Source organism: Drosophila simulans, chromosome 2R (genome assembly GCF_016746395.2).
Source record: "Drosophila simulans strain w501 chromosome 2R, Prin_Dsim_3.1, whole genome shotgun sequence".
Taxonomy (NCBI): domain Eukaryota; kingdom Metazoa; phylum Arthropoda; class Insecta; order Diptera; family Drosophilidae; genus Drosophila; species Drosophila simulans.
The window spans coordinates 8612491-8633081 of record NC_052521.2 but is presented as its reverse complement, the minus strand read 5'-3'; the positions used below and the strand labels follow the sequence as shown (position 1 = coordinate 8633081).

At 47.2% G+C, this 20591-nt stretch overlaps 7 protein-coding genes across 9 annotated transcripts; 4 read left to right on the top strand and 3 right to left on the bottom strand.

The window, feature by feature from the left end:
- Positions 1 to 571: 571 nt before the first annotated feature.
- On the top strand, positions 572 to 9030 carry LOC6733982. The gene is made up of 20 exons (XM_016182296.3): positions 572 to 890; positions 1849 to 2049; positions 2261 to 2608; positions 2666 to 2947; positions 3005 to 3137; positions 3207 to 3349; positions 3514 to 3700; positions 3979 to 4091; positions 4163 to 4423; positions 4479 to 4607; positions 4727 to 5479; positions 5587 to 6046; positions 6132 to 6313; positions 6388 to 6566; positions 6639 to 6778; positions 6835 to 7486; positions 7544 to 7713; positions 7766 to 8029; positions 8099 to 8224; positions 8773 to 9030. Exons 2-20 carry the CDS (start codon positions 1977 to 1979, stop codon positions 8825 to 8827), a joined length of 4650 nt encoding a protein of 1549 aa, XP_016027015.1. The 5' UTR covers positions 572 to 890; positions 1849 to 1976; the 3' UTR covers positions 8828 to 9030.
- Positions 8278 to 8684, bottom strand: LOC120284444. Its single transcript, XM_039292359.1, has 2 exons — positions 8532 to 8684; positions 8278 to 8474 (listed from the first exon to the last, which is right to left on the bottom strand). Exons 1-2 carry the CDS (start codon positions 8590 to 8592, stop codon positions 8341 to 8343), a joined length of 195 nt encoding a protein of 64 aa, XP_039148293.1. The 5' UTR covers positions 8593 to 8684; the 3' UTR covers positions 8278 to 8340.
- Positions 9031 to 9650: 620 nt separating the features above from the next.
- LOC6733981 (nuclear transcription factor Y subunit gamma) lies at positions 9651 to 11634 on the bottom strand. The gene is made up of 2 exons (XM_002080989.4): positions 11389 to 11634; positions 9651 to 11330 (listed from the first exon to the last, which is right to left on the bottom strand). Exons 1-2 carry the CDS (start codon positions 11537 to 11539, stop codon positions 9958 to 9960), a joined length of 1524 nt encoding a protein of 507 aa, XP_002081025.1. The 5' UTR covers positions 11540 to 11634; the 3' UTR covers positions 9651 to 9957.
- Positions 11635 to 11863: 229 nt separating this feature from the next.
- Positions 11864 to 13899, top strand: LOC6733980 (farnesyl pyrophosphate synthase). The gene is made up of 6 exons (XM_016182298.3): positions 11864 to 12157; positions 12458 to 12552; positions 12619 to 12830; positions 12889 to 13250; positions 13311 to 13537; positions 13598 to 13899. Exons 1-6 carry the CDS (start codon positions 11976 to 11978, stop codon positions 13777 to 13779), a joined length of 1260 nt encoding a protein of 419 aa, XP_016027013.1. The 5' UTR covers positions 11864 to 11975; the 3' UTR covers positions 13780 to 13899.
- LOC6733979 (CWF19-like protein 1 homolog) lies at positions 13799 to 16020 on the bottom strand. The gene is made up of 8 exons (XM_002080987.3): positions 15886 to 16020; positions 15656 to 15822; positions 15261 to 15592; positions 14887 to 15204; positions 14719 to 14827; positions 14330 to 14658; positions 14114 to 14271; positions 13799 to 14058 (listed from the first exon to the last, which is right to left on the bottom strand). The coding sequence occupies exons 1-8, from the start codon at positions 15966 to 15968 to the stop codon at positions 13917 to 13919; spliced, it is 1638 nt and encodes a 545-aa protein (XP_002081023.1). The 5' UTR covers positions 15969 to 16020; the 3' UTR covers positions 13799 to 13916.
- Positions 16021 to 16097: 77 nt separating this feature from the next.
- Positions 16098 to 17681, top strand: LOC6733978. Its single transcript, XM_002080986.4, has 3 exons — positions 16098 to 16542; positions 16609 to 16731; positions 16795 to 17681. The coding sequence occupies exons 1-3, from the start codon at positions 16357 to 16359 to the stop codon at positions 17164 to 17166; spliced, it is 681 nt and encodes a 226-aa protein (XP_002081022.2). The 5' UTR covers positions 16098 to 16356; the 3' UTR covers positions 17167 to 17681.
- Positions 17607 to 20580, top strand: LOC6733975. Of its 3 annotated transcripts, XM_016182300.3 has the most exons (3): positions 18754 to 18942; positions 19229 to 19620; positions 20328 to 20580. In XM_016182300.3, the coding sequence occupies exons 2-3, from the start codon at positions 19302 to 19304 to the stop codon at positions 20429 to 20431; spliced, it is 423 nt and encodes a 140-aa protein (XP_016027011.1). In that variant the 5' UTR covers positions 18754 to 18942; positions 19229 to 19301; the 3' UTR covers positions 20432 to 20580. The 3 variants fall into 3 exon arrangements, with proteins under 3 accessions (XP_016027012.1, XP_016027011.1, XP_002081019.1); XM_016182301.3 differs by lacking the exons at positions 18754 to 18942; positions 19229 to 19620 and adding an exon at positions 17607 to 17872; XM_002080983.4 differs by lacking the exons at positions 18754 to 18942; positions 19229 to 19620 and adding an exon at positions 19726 to 20255.
- The last annotated feature ends 11 nt before the right edge of the window (positions 20581 to 20591 follow it).

Sequence of the window (20591 nt, the reverse complement as noted above, 5' to 3'; positions counted from 1 at the left end):
GTATTTAGTATTTGGAGTTGGAGCAGATGCTGCTCCATGCCCTTCACAAGTGGGAAAGTCGCCCGTGTCCATGAAACGTTGACCGGCCGAAATGTCATTATGTGCCATGTGCACATTCGGCCAGAACGAATAGCTCCACCACTCTTAGAACTTCAACAACACACCCAATTTAGCGGGTGCGTGTTCTTATGCACTGAGAAAAAAATATCTGCCTGTCAACAAATGTCATTCCTATTTTTGTTCAATTTTATTATTTATTTAATTAATTGTCCATCATATTGTTGTCATTATTTGATGCCTGATTATAGTTATTAAGGTTTGCTCCCAGTATTCCTTCGTTTCAAGTACTCACCATTGAAGGATTCTGTGATCTCATATTATATGTTAATGCTTTTTTTGATTCTGTGATCTCATATTATATGTTAATGCTTTTTTTGACTATTTCTCTTAGTGTACTGGCGACTCCCCAATTTGGAGGGTGAAGTGGGTGTTTCGTTGGGAGATGGGCTTTTGTCAACTTCGGTCTGCTCGCCGCACTGATTAACATTTGAATGGCAATCCACGTACGAGCATTTAGAACATTGTGTCCATGGCTCTTTGTTGCTGTCTCCACATCTAATTAATTCCCCCATTTCGACCATTGTTGCCATGGAGTCGGGGCCGCTGCCCCCGCAAGTGGTAATCGCATTGGCAATCGCGATGGTAATGGTAATCGTAATGGTCCAACCACCGATCCGACTGCAGACCAGCCACCAAGTTGGGTTCTCGAATTCAGTTTGTCGCGCCATATTCTAACGATCGGTCGGGTTCGGTCCCCAATAAGCCAATTTGTGCCCATAATCGTTTCAGTTAACAATACCATTAACCGGATATCCTTGCAGCAATAAACGGTATTCAAATTTATTAAGTGCCTAACAAGTGACCTTCAACTATGAGTTTGAACTTAGAAGTGATTTTAATTCATCTTTACTTAATGTACCCTAAGGAATACACCTAATCCTGCATAGGATACAAATCTTCCAGGACATTTGGTACAGGGAAACGAAAGAAGATATGAAAGCTTTTGTGTGGGCTATTAAATAAAGTGAATAGAAGGATTATCAAAGGATAAACTCAAACTATCGTAGGACAAAACATTTATGACATATTTCGTATAAACCAACATTTCTTCAGCCATTTCCTTTTTATTGGAAAAAGACTAAGAACTTAAAGTGTAGAATTACTTCTATTCTTCATGATCCTTTGGAGTTTGATTCGATCGGTTTCTTCACCTCCGTTAGTATATAATTCCTCATGAATACTTTCCATCGATTCACCATGTCCGTTTATATTTCATTCCCTTAGGATCATTAATCCTCCTCCTTTCTCCACCAAAGTTGTAACCTTTCCTAGCCAATTTCACAATTCTGAAAAATACTTTCGGAGTTCAAAGCGACACTTTCCAAGTACAGCCACCGCTTGAGGTCAATAGCTAACGCTTTCCGAAAACCCAGTTGGCTTTAGTGGCGATGGGGTTGTGCGGAGAGCATAAAGAGTTGGGTGGACAAAAAGCCGGAAGCGACATCCGGAGTTACGGATCGATATGAGTGGGGCGACACGTAGCTCGGCTAGATTTTCGTTTAATGATCCAAATTCACGTTACGCATTGTGCACATTATGGCGGCAGAAAGGCAGAAATATATTTAACTATTCATGTGATTTTCCCATTTTCCACCCGCCCCACACACTTCTCGCCGCGGTGAAAATCTCCCTATTGAGGTCGCATACTTCATGTCATTTTGTTGGCCAATGAACTAATTAGATCATGTCGGATAAACCAGCGCGACTAACCACGAATTCTGTTTCCAGCTAAACGCTAAGCACGCAATAGTTTCGATATCCAAAATCCAAAAGCCAGGTTGCGGTGAAAATGCCGCGATCAAGCTAGAAAACCCCTTTCCAAGTACTCCAAATCAAACCATTGTGGATCACACAGCATGAGACCTAGAAAGGGAATACACCTGCTGCTGGCGACCCTAGTGGTTAGTCTAAGCCTCAGTAAAATTAATGGTAAGTTTAAACTATGTACATTAACTTTAGTACGTTATGTGTTCCAATAAGGTCTAGTTTTTATGCCTAATTTACCTTTTACTAAATTCATCCTTTTTCAAAACTAGCTTTACATTTCCTTAAAATATATATCCTCGATATAATAATTCATCTGTGATAATATGATCTTGAGCTACTAAAGCCTAGTGATATAACTAATTCTCCTCTGCAGGTCAAACCACCTGTAAGAATGGCCTAGGCCGAGTGCTCTATGAAAGACTGCCCAACCAGCAGCTCCAGGGCTACGACGATGATGTGGTGCGTGATACGGCGCCACCATTCCGTGTGCTGGAAAAGTGCCAGGATCTGTGCCTGCGCGACCGATCCGGCTCCAATAATCTGGTGCGCACGTGCACCAGCTTTGACTTCCAGCCAGGCAGTCGAATCACCTCCTTCGGAGGCAACTCCGAGTACGAGGAGTCCCTGTGTTATTTGACATCCGAGCAGGCGGGACCCGAAGGCATCGGCAGCCTGATGCTGGTGCCCAATAGTGTACACTTTAACGAGATTTGCCTGACTTGTAAGTGCCTACGATATTTTATAGGATCATACTTTTATGATTTCCTTGAATCCACAGCCAGTCGCCCGGAGAGGGAGTGTCCCAGCAGGCGATACGTCTTCGAGAGGCATCCCCGCAAGAAACTGAAGCTGCCCATAAGTGATATTAAGGAGATAACGGCTGCCAATCGCTCGGACTGTGAGGACAAGTGTCTGAATGAGTTCTCCTTTGTCTGCCGATCGGCCAACTTTGATTCGACCATGCGCTCCTGCACGCTGAGCAGATTCACCCGACGCACCCATCCCGAACTCATGGAAGACGATCCCAACTCTGATTACCTGGAGAACACCTGCCTAAATGGTGAGTCTAGATTATGGTAGCCAAGTGCCTGGACTCACTCTCTGAACCATTGATTAGCCGAGAGGCGTTGCGATGGACTGGCCGTTTTTGTCAAGGAGGAGAACAAGCGCCTGGGTGGCCCCTTCGAGGTGGACATATTCAATAACATGACGCTGGAGGAGTGTCAGACCATGTGCCTGCGGGCCGAGAAGTAAGGCATATGCATAATATCTCTATTTCAGCGTCATTTAAGCTAATTGCACACACCGCATTCCCGCAGATACTTCTGTCGATCCGTAGAGTTTGACGACCAGAGCAAACAGTGCATCCTCTCGGAGGAGGACTCCATATCGCAGAAGGATGACATTAGCATCAGCTCCAGTCCCACACACCATTTCTACGATCTGGTGTGCCTCGATAATCGTAAGTGGCTACCGTAAAGACGATCTCGTGTGAGTCGAGAAAAGTCAACAGCGACAACAAGATTACAGTGGTGCATCCCATCACAACGGTTGCATCCACTTCCATTGCCCCAACCATCTGCACTTCCACTTCTACGTCTATGTTATTTTGTATTCCCGTTGCAGAACGAGCCAACGATTATCCAGATAACTCAGTCACCTCGCACCTCTTCTCCAGCGGCCGGCGGCCAGATACAGCATTCCAGCGGTACCGCAACTCCAGGCTGGGCGGCGAGTTTCACTCCGAGATCACGGGCCGTTCGCTGAGCGAGTGCCTGGACGAGTGTCTTCGCCAGACGAGCTTCCAGTGCAGGTGCGTTTTCAGCTTCGGAAGTTGCCGTTGCCATTCTTGTTTCAATACCCTTGCTAAAGATCATCTTAGTTCAACAAGACCATGCCATTTCTAAAATAATACATAGCTCTTAAATTTCTTACTAAATTGCTTCACATATAATAGCAATACTCAGTAGCTTAGATAGTCTAGACATGCTTAAAGGGTACTCCCATCTTCGACGCAAGGCCTTACAGTCTTTCTGGTTCTCCTACTGCCTCACTAACCAACCAACCACTCCATCCTCTCGCAAATTACAGGTCTGCGGTGTACAGCGATCGTTTTCGTACTTGTCGCCTGAGTCGGTACAATCAAAAGGACGGCATGCGCATTATATACGATGCTGATTATGATTACTACGAGAATCTGATGTGTAAGTGGTTAGAGGAGGTGCTAATAGCGGGCCAGTAATCCCTGACATAGCTGCTGGTTCTTCTCTTGCAGTGAATGTGGTGGGCGGAGGCGCCGATGGCGATGGTGGTGGGCACGGTGGCAGCAGCGATGGCAAGCGACCCGGGGATCAGTCGGGCAGCAACTGGAGACAGCCTAATAAGCACGATGATCGCTACGGGTCGGGTGGGTCAACTGGCGGTGGAGGCTCGCATGGCGGAACGGGTTCTGGTGGCTCAAGATTGCCACCGGGCGAGGGCGTTGACTATGGCAGGCCATACGATCGTTATCCGGACATTGCTGGCAATGAATATGGTAGGCAGTGCACTTTATGATCTTTAAACACACTGCTAATATACTCCTAAACCAGATCGTAATCCTTATGGCGGAGATCGCGATAGAGACCGCTATCCCCCAGATCGTTATGGATCCCGATATCCCACTGGAGGAGATGGAATTGGCTACAACAGGCCCTATGATCGTTTCCCTGATGATTATGGTAAGTTTACTACTTGTAAAGGTTCTGTAATCCATAATCCCACGACCATAATACACCATCACATCGTTCTAATTCTAATTCTAATTCTACTGACAACTAATTCACTAACCCCACGTCAGATCGGTATCCAGCGGGTGCGGGTGTCAATGGCGATAGAGACCGCGAAAGGGATCGAGACCGCTACCCAGTAGCTGGTGACAGAGATCGCTATCCAGGCGCTGTAGACAGAGATCGGTATCCAGGTGTCAGGGATAGAGAACGCTATCCGGAGCCCTATCCGCCAGAGCGTTATGCGGACAGATACGGAGATCGACGGTATCCGGAGAGGGAAAGAGATCGCGACCGTGATAGGTTGCCATACCGTCCACTGCCCTATCCCGGTATCAATGACAATAGCCTTCCCAGTGATTTGCCGCACACTCGACCCTATCCCACCGACGACGATGCTCCATTCCGGCCCTATGGATATGGAGGTGGTCGCTATGGAGAGAATAGATACGAAGGCCGATACCCTCCTCGATTCCCCCCCAGCCGAGAACGAGATCCCGTGGGTGGATACACAGGCAGGGATGCTCCCGACAGCATATTCCCGGACAGACGCTACCGTCCCTCGTCGATGGATTCTCCAAGGTATCCCTATTTGCCAGACTCGCGGGGACCACCGGGCAGATATGATGATATAGTGCATAGTGCCAGGAGGCCCGAACCCGATTCGGCCAAACGATATCCGCCAGCGCCAATTGCTCCAACGGGCAGCGCCAGCAAGTACGCCTCCACCCCGAACCGGTTTCCGGTAGGTAACGATCGTTATCCCATTGACATCTACAAATATGGCAACCGGCCGGGACCCAATGATCTTGGTAGGCGACCGGGTAAGTACTTCGGGAAGGGACTAACCAACTACCAACTTGTAACCCGTAACTCAATTGGTGGCAAGTACAGATGAAATGTGATCTATGCTAACAGTATACCCAACTAGGTCTGGAGCGTCCGCCACCTCCCTTCTACGACTATGACTACGAAGAGCGGTATGGCGATAGATATGGACCATACGATCGGGAGTATGATGGACCGCCGGGTAGAAGGCCACCAAGTGGTGGTCCCTATGGACGTTACGACAGTCCCTTTAACCGGCCCTATGGTGGTAATGGCCTAGACGATCGTCCCCTGCCCCTGCCTGGCCTGGGTCTCTCCCATCCACCCACTCCGTACGGAGGAGGTGGTGGAAGTCATGTGGGTGTTGGTGTGGGTGTCAACTCGGGTCCCCCGCGACCTCCGATCACCCGCTGCGAGGAGAGCGACAATTTCAAGCAAATAGCCGCCAGGCACAAGATGCGTCGCCACTTTGTGCGACGAGCTCTTATCGTCCCCAGCCTCATCCAGTGTGAGAGGGAGTGCATCGAGTCGCGGGACTTTGTGTGCCGCAGCTTCAACTACAGGTGGGTGGGGTGGACTGGGATTGAAGATGCAAGATAATCGGTACACGAGCCGCTACAAATTCACATTGTAAATTTCAATTTGCAGAGACTCGGCCGCCTCCGGCTACGAGGACAGAGATAGGGATCGCGACCGGGACTCACCGAACTGCGAGCTGAGCGACAGAGACTCGCGAGAGCTGGACATCCACGACCCGGGCACCTTCGACGCCTCCAACTATGACTTCTACGAGCGCAGCATTGGACGCAGCGATGGCGAGTGCATGGACGGTTGGTGGATACCTTATTGAAATGTAGATCTGTTTTTTAAAAATAAAATGTATTGTTCGAATGATCTAATCTAGTCACGCAAACGTGTAACGAGGAGGGCATGGAATTCACGATCCGCACACCGGAGGGCTTCCTGGGACGTATATACACCTATGGATTCTACGATCGCTGCTTCTTCCGTGGAAATGGCGGCACGGTAAACGTATTGAGACTCAGTGGACCACAGGGATATCCCGACTGTGGAACTCAGCGGGTGAGTTACTAAGAGCATTTTAGTCATTCATGCAATATTCCTGAGACCCATCATTAAATTTGTATCTGGCAGTATGGCGACACTTTAACCAACATAGTGGTGGTTCAGTTCTCGGACAATGTGCAGACCAGCAGGGATAAGCGATACAACCTCACCTGCATCTTCCGTGGTCCGGGGGAGGCAGTGGTCAGCTCTGGTTACATAGGAGCAGGGTAATGCAGAAACTCAATCCAACGATCGAAATTTCTGATGCACATTTCTATTCCAGGTCCGGTAGTCCAATCCCCATTGAATATCTACCAGCGGAAAATACTCTCAGCTCCAAGGTGCGCTTGAGTATCCTGTACCAGGGCCGACCCACCACCACCATAGCTGTGGGTGATCCACTGACCTTCCGGTTGGAGGCACAGGATGGCTATAACCACGTTACTGACATATTTGCCACCAATGTGGTGGCCAGGGATCCCTATTCCGGACGCAGTATCCAGCTGATAGATCGCTTTGGATGCCCAGTGGATCCATTTGTTTTCCCCGAACTGGACAAGCTGCGCGATGGCGACACCTTGGAAGCCCGCTTTAATGCCTTCAAGATACCCGAGTCTAATTTCTTGGTCTTCGAGGCCACCGTTCGCTCCTGTCGCGAAGGATGTCAGCCGGCTTATTGTCCCGGGCCTGCGGGTCGTCAGGAACCTTCCTTTGGTCGCCGGCGTCGATCTCTAAACACCACCGAGATACCCGAACCGGAAGCACTGGCTCTGGAAGGCGGCAGCCAACTGGAGGCATCCACACTGGATGAAGTCACCGTCGTGAACAGCACCACCGTGAGTGCCACATTGGGTCAGGCTGCCCTGAATGAGACTCAACCGGGGGAGAAGACCAAGGAGACTGAGGAACCCGAGCAAGTGCGGGAAATGATTGAGGTAAGTGTTTGATTGGTGGGAGGGGATCTTCTGCATAAGCTAACAATATCGATTAAGGTCTTTGAAACTCGCGAGGAAATTGAGAAGGAGTCGTATCCCCGCAAGCTAGTGGCCCCGGTGGAAACGGTGTGCATGACTCCGGCTGAGTATCATGGCCTAATCACAGCCATTATCCTGCTAATGATCCTGCTATTCAGCATTACGCTGGTGGCTGGCCTGGGATACAGGTAGGATGTCTTCAACGGGCTAGAGATCAGTGCTAATTGGCGCCTTTTACAGACGCTACTGGAAATCCATCTCGAAGAACCGACTCGTGGACCGACACTCGCCGATCCACTCGCTCGGACACTCCCATTCCTCCATACGCACCCATGAGCGCTTCACAGAGATCGGACATATGCCCAACCTGAATGGAGGAGGAGGAGGAGGTGGAGCAGGAACTGGGGGCGGAGCCAATCAGAGCGCATCGAATCGGGCCTCAAACGCTTTTCGCACCAACATGTCCATGTTCGGCGGCTCATTACACAAGACATTTGCCACGGGGTGAGGAACGGCGAGTCGCCAATCGTCCAACCGGTCCACTTATGGGGTGTTTGTTTTATGTCTTTACAGCAACTTGGCGCGCATGTGCCAGCTGCCAGTGATAAATCCGATGCGTAGCACCAACCAGAGCAGCCACCAGTTCGAGGATCCCAGCGAGCCCATCTACACGGATCCCTCGCTCTTCGAGCGTTCCAGGCAAGTGGCGGGCCATAGTGTAACAGATCCGCAGAATGAGTATCCGACCACCGTTCGCAATTGTAAATATGTTCGCCTTTATTCCGATTTGTCTAAACGTCACGTTAGCACCACCACTACAAGGGTCTGCAGATGCAGAGGCCCACCTTGTTGCAAAGTCCGTCCCGTCCACCGGCTATCTGGCAGTTGGTAGTGCACCAGTCGCCTTGCAACTGGCACAGGCCTTGGAACGTGGGCATCTCACCTGTAACTAAACCAGAAGTTAACTCCCAAGTTAGGCACAATCTCCAACTGAAATCAGACTCACTTGCATGGGCACCGACTAAACAGACTAACAAAATAAGCAGACAGACGCGTAGGCAGTCCATGCTGATGAGTTGTCAGATTTCGACTAAAAAGCTGGCAAGCTGGCTGCGAAGGCGATAAACCAAACCATATCAGTCAAATGAATCTGAACTCATCACTCCGCCGGGTCTCTTACGAAATATTTGGAATAATAATATAAAGCTAGCTGATTAACGCTTGGTCGTGTTTTGTTTCGTTCACAGATCGCTGCGAAGTCTGACCATGGTGGCCGAGTCCGAGGACAACCAGGAGGTCTGAGATTGCAACTCCAAGCCTCCTGTGATTAGTTGTAAATAAGCTAAAGGTTTTTAACTTCAGTTAATCAAAGACAATCCGAAAAGTAAACACATACGCTAGCCAAATGCGTGGGACCCTCGAATATTCGGTGGTCCATCAAGTAGCCTAAGAATTGCACCACTGACCAGTATCCAAATATTATGATCTTATGCTATTTACCATAATTTATCTAAGCCTAACAAACCAGAAAACACAATCAAGTAATTATTCTCTCTACCAGCTAAGATATGAAGCGCAATAAAGCCTAAACTTATTCATATCACCACCGACTTTCGTTCAGCCCAGAGGAATGCAAAGCTGGTCATTAATCAACGTACAGGATTCCAGTTGCAGTGGCACATTGAATGGCCGCTTGGCCAGTCGAGGGTTAACGAGCTAGGCCAATTGCCAGTTGCAGTGGCAGTTTCCGTTGCAGACAGTAGCCAGCGGGGCTTAGTAGTTGCACTTGCATCCCGCTCTGTGGGCAATCCGGAGGGATGGTCAAAGGCCACTCATAAATCAAGCAGCAGGACGGCTACTGAACATAACTGAAATTGGACCTCAGTGGGTCACGAAGCTTTACATATCATTAGGAACTACTTTCTTTATGATGCCTACACTGCAGCTAATTACTTTCGCATATGCGGCTGTAAACTTTCGTGCCGAAAATTCCACTGTCATCATTCGAAAATGGATCACAACCAGGGAAAACTTCCCACAAAGCATCGTAGCATCCATGCATGACCCCATTTGAGCTCAGATATATAACATATATATATAAATTCCCAACTACGCATAAATAACAAGTTTTCACTTTGGAAAGACACTTTTCCATTGAGTACATTTTAATAAGAATTTAAATAAATTAAAACCGATCATTAAGTTCCTAAACATATATAAAAAATAAATTAATGCAGATATGGAATCCCAATTGCTGGTCTTGACTAGCACATTTAAAAAGTGTTCTGGAGAACGTATAGCTTTGCAAATGACTTCTTGGTGGGAAATTTGACCAAAGCGATGCAATTATTATTATCTGACAACCGTCTAACGAATAACATAAGTTAAGGATAATAGATTACATTATTTACAAATACCTAGTAGCTAGCCCTTTAATCGTCGAAGAATAGTATTTCTAGGATCCGTTTCTGTGCACTTTTCTTCCGTTCCTTGTTCATCTTAAGCAGCTCCGTGGTGACTAATTCTCCCAGCAAATGCTCCGACAACCGTTGCACACCCGGATGATTGGGCGGCGCCTGGAATTTCCCGAAGTTTGCGGGATGCGAACTGCTGGCCTGATGTGGGAACTGCTGGTATAACTGGAAAAGGAAGTCCGTGTTTGACGGAAACATGTTCTGGTGCTGTTGCTGCTGCTGATTGTTGTGGCTATTATTGCCGCTGGGATTGTTGCTCCCGCTATTGCTGCTACTATTATTTCCATTACCATTGCCCCGCTGCATAGGCATCGAATTGCTGTAGTGATTCTCCTGCTGCATCATAACCTGCGGCTCCATCAGATCATGGCTGTTCTCATCGGATTCGTCGTCCGAGTCATTACCAAAGTGACTACCATTGCTGGTCATCTGGTTGTGTGCATTGCCATTTAGCTGAACACGGGGCTTCTTCATATGGAAATGGCTGGATGACGAAGAATCTAGTCCATCGCCCTTGGGGTTATAGACGTGTGACTGTTGCATCTGCAGGGTGGAACTGTTGCCGATGGAAGCGCCTGTGGCGCTGGAAGAGGAATGTACCACCGGAAGCTGCTGATCAGATGCCGGAGACTGTTGCTGCCCTTGTTGTTGTTGCTGCTGCTGTTGTTGTTGTTGCGCCTGCTGCTGAGGATGATGGGTTCCTGCCCCAATTCCTTGCAGCGGCGACGACAGCGGTGATTTCATCGAGGATGATGTTGAGGTCAGACTGCCAGCGCTGTTCTGGGCCCCGTTCATGCCCACGGAGCCATCCTTGTATTGATCCTGATAACCTTGCGAGGAATCCGCCATCACAGCTGCAACGGCCGCCGCCTGTTGCTGCATTTGTGACTGTGATATGTGCTGGAGCTGCTGTGAGGCAACGGCAGCAGCGAAATCTCTGAACACCTGGTCCGCCTCTATTTTCACCTGTCCATTGACGTTTTCCAGCGCAGATGCAGCGACGTTACTCAGAGCAGTCATTGCGTGTTGCTGATCCGGCTGGTGGTAAAGGTGACTTTGCCCTGTGCTGCCAAACTGAGACACATTCTTCATGGAGCCATTGGACTTATCAACCTGGTATTCATTGTAGCCGGAGCTGTTGGCGGACTGCGGAGATGTTAGGAAGTTCGGCACATGGCGGTAGGACTTGCGCGGCTGGATGTGCTGGTCCAAGAACTTCATTTTCTCCAGGTATGGACGCGACAGGTGTTCGTAGACAGGTGGATCGCCCTGCTTCCGCTGCGAGACGTAGCGTTCGCGTAGGTACTTCCACCGCTTTTTGCACGTGTCCACTGGAAAGGAGGACAACATTTATATAGAGGGTCTGCCGGAGGAGCGCCTCTTCCTCACCATCCGTGCGCAGCTTCATCGCAATCAGCTGCCAGGCCTCGTCCTTCGTCTCGTACTTCCCACCATTGGCGCCGCCGTTGAGGTAGTACTTCTGCCGGTTGTAGATCACTCCGTGCTGTGCTACCTCGTCAATTAGCTGCTCATCCATCATTTTAGTTTAATTCTGCGTTTTCAGCTGCCAATTTGCCTTTGGTGTATGTCAGGCCATTTCCAACACTGTTCATGAAGACATCGAAACAGTGTGACCGAAACTGTTGCAGCATTGTTACAAGATATTTGAATAAAATACATTTAATTATTAACACCTACCCACGCAAAGCAAATTAATGATTTCAGCAAAAGTAAATAATTTTCTGTACCTACATTTAATAAAAATGTTTAAAAATTTAACTTATGTTACCTTCACAAAATTAACAAAAAATATAAGTGTGCTATAAAACAGTTGCTATAAACGTATTATGGTTATTTCAAATATTAAGGTGGGTTCTTTCGCGAATCGAGATTCGGTCACACTGGCAATTTTGTACCCGAAGTCGAATTGCCGTTTTGCGAAGCGGATAGTTACCTGCCGATAATCATAAATAAAAATGTTCAAACTGGCCCGTATGCTCCTGCCGCAGCAGCGGATCCTGGCCAGCCCGCTGCGCCTGCAGCGCTTGATCTCCACCAGCGACGAGGTCAACGCAGAGCCCATTCTCAAGTCCATGGACACCATTGGCGGCCTCCCCACCGAACTGGTCAACGAACAGAAGCTGAAGAAGACTAGCAGGTAATCAATCTACCGGTTTCCGCACTTGACCTTTGCCTTGCCTGTTTGTTTTGTTTACGTTTCGACCGGTATGGGCATGGGCATGGTATGCATGTATCGGATGCCTGATTTGGGCGTGATTTTGGATGCGGAGTTTCGGGGTCTTATTTGCTCGATTGGAAGTGGGGGAGAAAGTTTGTATCGTAGCCACTTATGCAGTCACGTAGACCAGAGATGCGTGCATGTGTGTGTATGTATTTGTGCGTGCCTGGTGTTTTCAGTTCTATACTCTATTGTTCTCAACTTTTGTTTTGTCCACAGAACCTTATCGACACTCCAAAATCACTCGGTTCCCATTGCCGCTCGCGTCACGGTGTCGAAAGATGAGAGTCGCGACTTTATGGCCGTGTTCCCAGGTGAGATTTGTTTATTTATGCCAATTATCATGCAAATACTAATGCTAATTCTATTTCGATTTGCAGATCTTGTGCGTGACATCACCACCGTGACGAAGGCATACAATTGCAGCGATGCGGCAAAATGGTTCGCCCAAGTCCTCCAGTACAATGTGCCTAGGGGCAAGAAGAACCGCGGCATCCTCACCGTGCTCACGTATAAGAATCTAGTGCCCGCCCAGGATCTTACGCCCGAGAACATAAAACTGGCCCAGTATTTGGGCTGGTGCGTGGAAATGGTAGGATGTTTACGCACTAAGTAGTTTTCCTACTACAAAGTTTTTCGATATCTTCCAGCTCCAAAGTTTCTTTATCATCTCAGACGATGTGATGGACAACAGCACCACCAGACGCGGTCAACCCTGCTGGCACAAGGTGGAGAATGTGGGCCTGACTGCCATTAACGATGCTCTTATGATCGAAAACGCCATGTATGCCATTCTCAAGAAGCACTTCAGCCACTTGGACTGCTATGTCGCCCTAATGGAGCTCTTCCACGAAATCACATACATCACTACCTGCGGACAATCGTTGGACCAACTGAACTCGAACCGCTGTGTTTTGGAATTCACCATGGAAAACTACAAAGCAATTGTCGAAAATAAGACAGCCTATTACTCCTTCTACCTTCCATTCGCACTTGCTTTGCACTTGGCTGGGTAAGTAATGGCCATACCTATATACGATTTCGCTTATTAACCCTCCGCTCTATTGTTTAGCTATAAGGACGCAGAGGCCTTCCGTCAGTCTAAGACCATTCTCCTAGAAATGGGCAACTTTTTCCAGGTTCAAGACGATTTCCTCGACTGCTTCGGTAATCCGGAAGTGACTGGTAAAATTGGAACCGACATTCAGGACAACAAGTGCTCGTGGCTTGCAGTGGTGGCGATGCAGCGAGCCAATGTCGAGCAAAAGCAAATCATGGTCGATTGCTATGGCAAAGAAGGTAACAATGGCTTAACCGACCCTCACAATTCGACATTGACTATTAAATATTAACCTTTAGAACCAGCAAAAGTAGAGCGAGTGAAAGAACTGTACAAGGAACTTGGACTGCCATCCACGTATGCCATTTTCGAGGAGGAATCCTACAACATGATTAAAACGCACATACAACAAACCTCGCGCGGGGTGCCACACCAGACCTTCCTGCAAATACTCAACAAAATCTACCAACGTGACTCCTAAATTACTCGAGCGCAACGACTTTACGGATACGTTTTTAATTAAATTGTAGTTTTAGCATTTACATGGATGAACTGTTAGCAAGGGCTCAGCAATTACAACCGATATGAACTTTTTACTATACATACAATATTCTTTGCTTAATCGTCTGTAAAATCAAAGGGCGCAAAAGCCTTTCGGAAATCTTCCACATACGCCACTTCTTCGTCCTTATCGAGGAGGCAATCCTTCCAATTGACTTTCTCATCGCAGTTAAGAAGATTCTCCGAACAGAACACGTCCCTGAAAAGATGAGTTTAATCAAAAGTTGGTAGCTTAAATCGAGAAGTTAACGCACCTTGCAAAATGAATGGGAAAGTGTTTCATTTGCCGCGTTATAAGTGTGCTATCGTCGGGTAACTCGGCTAGGAAATAAGGTCCCATTTCAGGCAGCATTTTCTCAGAATCCAATGCCGGAAGTGTCTCGAATTCCAGATTAAATTCCTCCGCCTTATCCTGCAATGTTTTGGGATATATATCATATTTCTTTAAAGGTTGTATGCCGTGAGCCTACCTCAAAACTATGTTTTATCTTCCAGGCATAGCCTTCTTCAAAGGCAAGCGCGTTGATTTGTAGGTGAACCGATTTGTAGTGCCGTTCAGTAAAACACACCACTTGACCTAACGTTTTGAAGAACTTTCGCAAGGCTGTCTTGAACTTGTTGAGCTCCTCCCAATCATCTGGACTGAGTTGAGCAGCGCAGGGCACATGTTTGGTGGACAATATCATGACATGGTGTTTGTTAATAGGCCCTTTGGCCAGTGCCAGATAGAAATGTTCGCCCACAGTGATAATGAGATGCTTCTCCACATCAGGTGAGGATAAGCAGAACCAGCATTTGTCTACAATTATAGGAATAGTATTAAAGATGCACCATTAAAGATGTTAAGCACTAGACAAACCTTGCTCAATCTGCGGAATTCTAGGACGTTTATCTCTCTTGTTATTATCACCGCCTTGTCGCTTGCGCCTGCCACCATCCATATCATAGAAGTATTGTCGGTTTTCGGACTGAAAAGGTAAATACTTTAGTGACTTGGGGTACTTATAGATATGCAAAGGTTACCCACCGAATCATTCTTGTTAATAGCTCCGCCCAAGTCCAAGCCAATGAAGGGACATGGAATTTCATTTGTTGTCTTCTGCACTAGGTCTAATAAGCGTGATTTGTCTACTGGCTTCAGGCTGAGTGCATAGATGTACTTGGTTTTTTCGGCATTTCCGACTTCCGCGAGGGAAATGAATCGAGTGCACAGCTCAAATTGGGTTGTCTCATCTTTGGGCATCCGAAAGGGAGCGCTTTCGTAGTGGGTTCCATTAATGGCACAAAAGTGGTAGCGCGGCTTTATCTCACGACAAAGAAATGATACCAACTTGGATGCTGTGACCTGAGAAGTGGAATTGGTTAATTACATAGTAACAAAGGCTTTAGATATATACCTACATTTTCCTTCTCCTGCATGCCGAATGGCCATTGCGATGTGAGGAGCACATCCACCCCGCGGTACTCTGTGGAGCAGTTCTTGGACACCAAACATGAGTTCCTCACAGCGATGACATCGGCTTTGGTGAACTCGTGCTCCGAGCCAGCGGAATCTGCAGTGCCCTGTGCCTCCAAGCCACTTAGATAGGCAATTTTAACACCACTGCTCAGCGTGTAGACCCCACGTCGACCAAGATACGTAAGGTTTGTGCAGATTTCGCCGTCCGACAGATTTTCAAAGTATTTTCCATGCTCCTTTTGGTTTGGACCCAGGATGTAGGTGGGGACGGTGACTAAGTACAGAGAGAGGGTTAACAAAATGATACATGCATATATTCTTACTTTACTTTACTTACTATGCTTAAAGCCATTTTTGTAGGCAATCAGTTCCTCGTTTTGCTTGTCCTCGCCGAAGAAGTCTCCGACGCAGCAAAGGATTTCGAAGGGTCCCGCTTTTTTGTTGACCTGCTCCACGCGCTGAAATAGCTGCTTGAAGCGACCGCGCACATCGCCCACAACTAGGCTAGGAGAAATAAACAATATTAAACCCTTAATTCATATTATTTATAACATGTATTTTACTCACATTTTGGTGCCCGCGTCCATGGTTATCGATAACTGAGCAATCGATTGCAGCTTCCTCATGTTGGTACTGCCAACTTGGTGCATTGATTGGGCGCCAGAATTCGTAAAGGAAATCTAATTAGCCCACAGATTATTTTACAAATATTAAATTACTCAAGCCAAATCATGTTCCTTTTACCGAATTTGAACATAATTCTCGCAATTATGGCCCATTTCGAACACCATGACACACTTTGCAGCGGCATTCCCAGCCACAGTTTTATTCGGCAATTGATGTTTAATTGAGCGAAGAACGTTCTATGCTTATATAACGAACTATAACCTTACTGCAATGTCAATGGCCCAAAACATGACATTATTTATGACATTGGCCCCAAACAGCACCAGATTGCAACAATGAACTTTTGCTGGGCTTTTCTGGTCATGCGTGGCTGGCACTATTAAGTGGCCATTACTCTTTTCGTTCCATTAGATGTGGAGCTGCGTGAGGGATATAAAATGGGCCTTGCGATTTCATATTCATATCAGTCATTTTACTCACTCAATCGCAGCTATGTCGCCCAGTCAGCTTCTTGTGATCTTCGCTTTGCTGGCCCTAAATACTCGTCTAGTATTTGGCCAAACCACGATTGATTGCCAAAGACCACCGCAACTAGTGGTGGGTTTTGAGTTTGGTTTTCTGGAATTTGAAGGTGATTCTTAAGATATTTACACACTTTTCTAGGATCCCGCACTCTGCTGCAAGGATGGGGGTCGCGACCAGGTGGCTGAGCAGTGCGCCCAGCGGATTTTAGGAGCAGCAAATGGACAGAAGGCAGGAGGTCCTCCATCGCTGGACACGGCAGCAGTGAGTAATCTCAGCCTATGAAATTATTAAGAAGCTGCCTTGCATAATAAAATATCTACTTAGTGCCTAGCTGAGTGCATCCTGACATCTTCCAAGTATCTTGATGAGCCACAGAAACTTAACTTGGCCAACATACGCAGTGATCTCTCCGCCAAGTTCTCCAACGATACCCTCTATGTGGAAACCATGACCATGGCGTACTCCAAGTGTGAGCCACAATCGCAGCGCAGACTGGCCATGATCATGCAGCAGCAACAACAGGCGCAGCAGCAAAAGCCCCAGCAGCAACAACCAAGATGCAGCCCCTTCTCAGCCATCGTCCTTGGGTGCACCTACATGGAGTACTTCAAGAACTGCCCCGATCATCGGTGGACTCCAAATGCCCAGTGTGCTCTGGCCAAAGCCTACGTGACGCAGTGCGGTTTGGGTGCCTAACATCACGACCTGATGGGGATGGTGCTTGTACAATGTACATAAGTTTATAAAAAGTAGTCATTAAATAAGAATCAAATTAACTTTTTATATTCATCTATTTTTGGATCACTGGAACTAATTAACGAGGTAGTAGTTAAGTAACGATCGCACCTGAAATATACAAACGATCTGAATTAAAACTTGTGACGAAATATGTAAATTTTTTAGATTATCTCACTTTGTTTAAGTTCGAAATAAAATATGAAGAAAATACTATTTTATATTGTTGTTCTTTCTGTTAATTCTAGAAGTATGCCAATATACATTTATATACAATATACAATTATACATGTTGACCGACGAGATTTCAATTTTTGCGGCGAGCTGTAGCTTGTAATCGACTGTTAGTGTGACCGGACCACTGTTAGCCTAGTTCTGTGCACAAGCCTTCAACATATCGATGAATCGTAGGGAGTACAACATTTTCGTCTGACAATCGCAGCTTCCTCTTCTCCGAATCGTTTTTTTTTTCGTAATTGTTGAGATAAAGTCGCCAGCGGAACGCCCGAACTATAGTGCAGACGCACAAGTGCTCCTCCAGAGACCATAAAGACAATCTTGCAGTGATCCAACATGGTTGATCTCACCGACGCCGGCTCGCCGTTCCAGCAATCCATTCCCGACTTCGCCTTCTACGTGCCGGCAATTGTTGTTTTTACCCTGGCAGGTGAGTTGCGGATGATCCCCTCCCCACCCCACACCACATTTATAGCTACCACCTTTAGACCCCTCCTTTCCCCAGTGTTATGCATGCAATATCGTTATAGTCGTAGCGAAACCGCGACTAAATGGGTCGAAAGACTTTCACCAAGCGAGCAACTTAGTCGAGTGCTTGCTGGCCGTTTCAAATGCACAGCTGTTGGATGTTTGGTTTTTCGTTCTTATCTGTTTTGATTTGAGATACCCTCGATTCGGATTGCCTTTGCCAACTTTGTCCTACGTGTTCCATCTTGCCAGTCCGTCTCATTCCGGTTTTCTTGCGTACGTAGTCAAAAGTTTGTGGTTCTCGAGAGCGATAATGGCCCTCTGATAAGGAATCGACCTGCCACCATTCAATAGACTCTGTCGTACAGTCAAACCTCCGCCACAAAACACACCATTCCGAAATCTTCAAATTTTCAAGTATCTCTATCTTGAACATGGCTCGCATATTTTTCTTCAAGCGAACATATTGCTTCCAAAAATAACTTAATTGAAAACCCGATTTCTATATGAGCGTTGTAAATATTTAATGGGGAGAAAGATTAGAGGTGTTATATTAGCTGAAACATTGAATTCCAATTCTAGTGCTTGGTCATGATACTGGAGAAATTAATAAAAGTTCTAAAAATCAGTTCTCGATGTGCGTCTTGAGCAATTAAAACTATAGGCGTTTATATGGTGGCCATCTTGTAACATTGTAGCCATCTATCTCTCGCGAATGGGACGGGTCTCTTTTCTGGGGTTTTGTCTTTATGTACTCGTGTGTCCGGCACTGATTAGTGGCTCTCCCTTATCGCACATGCACACGTATGCTCTCCGCAATGCCAACTTCTTTGCGATCACCTTTGGAAATATGCTGACGATGGCAGGAGGCACACCAAAAAGCGCAGCGAAAAGTCAGCTAGTGGGCATATCTGGGAATAATGAAATACAAGCGACTGATTACACACGAGTGGCGACTTATATTCATATTGATTTTAATATACATTTTAGAGAGACTCATTCAGTCCTCCCAAACAGCCAAAGCCGGAGCACGTAAGCACCGGCGATCTAGCGCCAAAATTAGTTAATATTGGAAAGTGTGTGATCTGGGGGGATTAAATATCGTAGTTTATGTGATTTGTTCAATCGTTATTATCTCTGCATGCCGCGTGTCAAACTTGTGTTATAGATAATCAAAATCCATTTTCGAATCCGATTCGTTTGTTTTGCCACGTTGTTTGTTTCTGTGATTTTGTTTGCCCCCTCCAGTAGCATGCTGAAATGCAGAAAGTAGAACCATAAACCGAATACCATGATTTCCTATATACTATCCATTCAGACGCGAACCGCTAAAGGCCAAAGAGCCCACAGAACACAGCCCGTAAATTAGAGCCGCAAACAGAGATTAGATCATGGCTGAGGATCCGGTGAACCAGCAGGCATTCGCTGAGGACGTGGCAGCTGCCGCTGCGGCTGGAGGAGCCGGCGGTTTTGCCGGTCCCGAGCCCGGACACCCCGACTTTAAGATGCCCAGTGCCGAGGAGATCTGGAAGCTGGTCGAGGGCATGGAGGGAATTTCGGACGACGAGCGAGCCGAGCTCCGCGAGAGCATCTTTAACCCGAAGCCGCCGTCGCCGGAGGACTTCATGCGCCAGTACGGCCATCCGGGCCACAGTTCCCGGGAGTACCTCGTGTTCTTCGTGATGCTGGCCCTCATACTGATTGTCTTTGGTAAGCGTCCTCCGGAACGAGCCACTAACGAGCCGTTTAACCCTTATCGGGCGCGATATCCGCACCCACCTGGGTTTCTGCTTAAAGGGCGATAAGGTTTTAGGAGGCGGCTATGTCGAAGCACTCACTCACTCGCTCACGAACCTCAGCTAGAATGTTTGCTTCGTTTATAGGCGTTCGATTTTCGATAAGATAACCAGTAGGTGAGCGTAGGATCCATCGCAGACATAGGTAGAGTGGAACCAAAAGAGCAGTATTTGCCAGAGACCCATGCCGGCCTGTAGTTGACACCACCTAGGCCCTTTTCCGAATAACCCAAAACATGAGTTGGTCGGCTTCCAGTGACGAGCTCGGCGTTATCGAGCAGCTGAAAAAGTCCGTGGAGTCCATTGTGGCCAAAACGGGGCCCAGCAGCAAGTTCTCCAAGGATCTGGTCAAGCGGATCGGCGAGATGCAGAGCAAGCTGGAGTCCCTCGCCGAAACGGATCGGCATGTGTTTCTCGCCGAGATGAAGGACAAGTTCCAGCAGACGATTGGCAGAATCGAGGAGCGGATAGTGCAGCACGCCCATTTCGCACAGACCTACTCCAGTTCCATAGTGTCGGCGGGGATCTTTCTTCTGGTCTCCATATTCGGTCTCAGTTCCCTTGATCACGTAATGTAAGCAAGTCACCTTATTAACCGTCTGCCTTCTCTCCGCATTACAGCCCTCTTTGGCTACAAGTTGTACAAATCCCTGACGGAGAAGGAGCTCAAGAAGCAGGAGAAACTCAAGAGCAAGCAACAGAAGAAGGCCAAGAAGTCCAACTGAAGGAGATGGAGGCGAGGATATCATTGACGTAGTGTACTTTCCGGATCCGAGACCTTCCATCTTGTTAATCAATACAATCGCCCTGTAAATGACTAAATCATAAACCAGTAAACGTAATAAAATAAACCGTACCCCATAACTCTTTTAAATGCCACGGTAA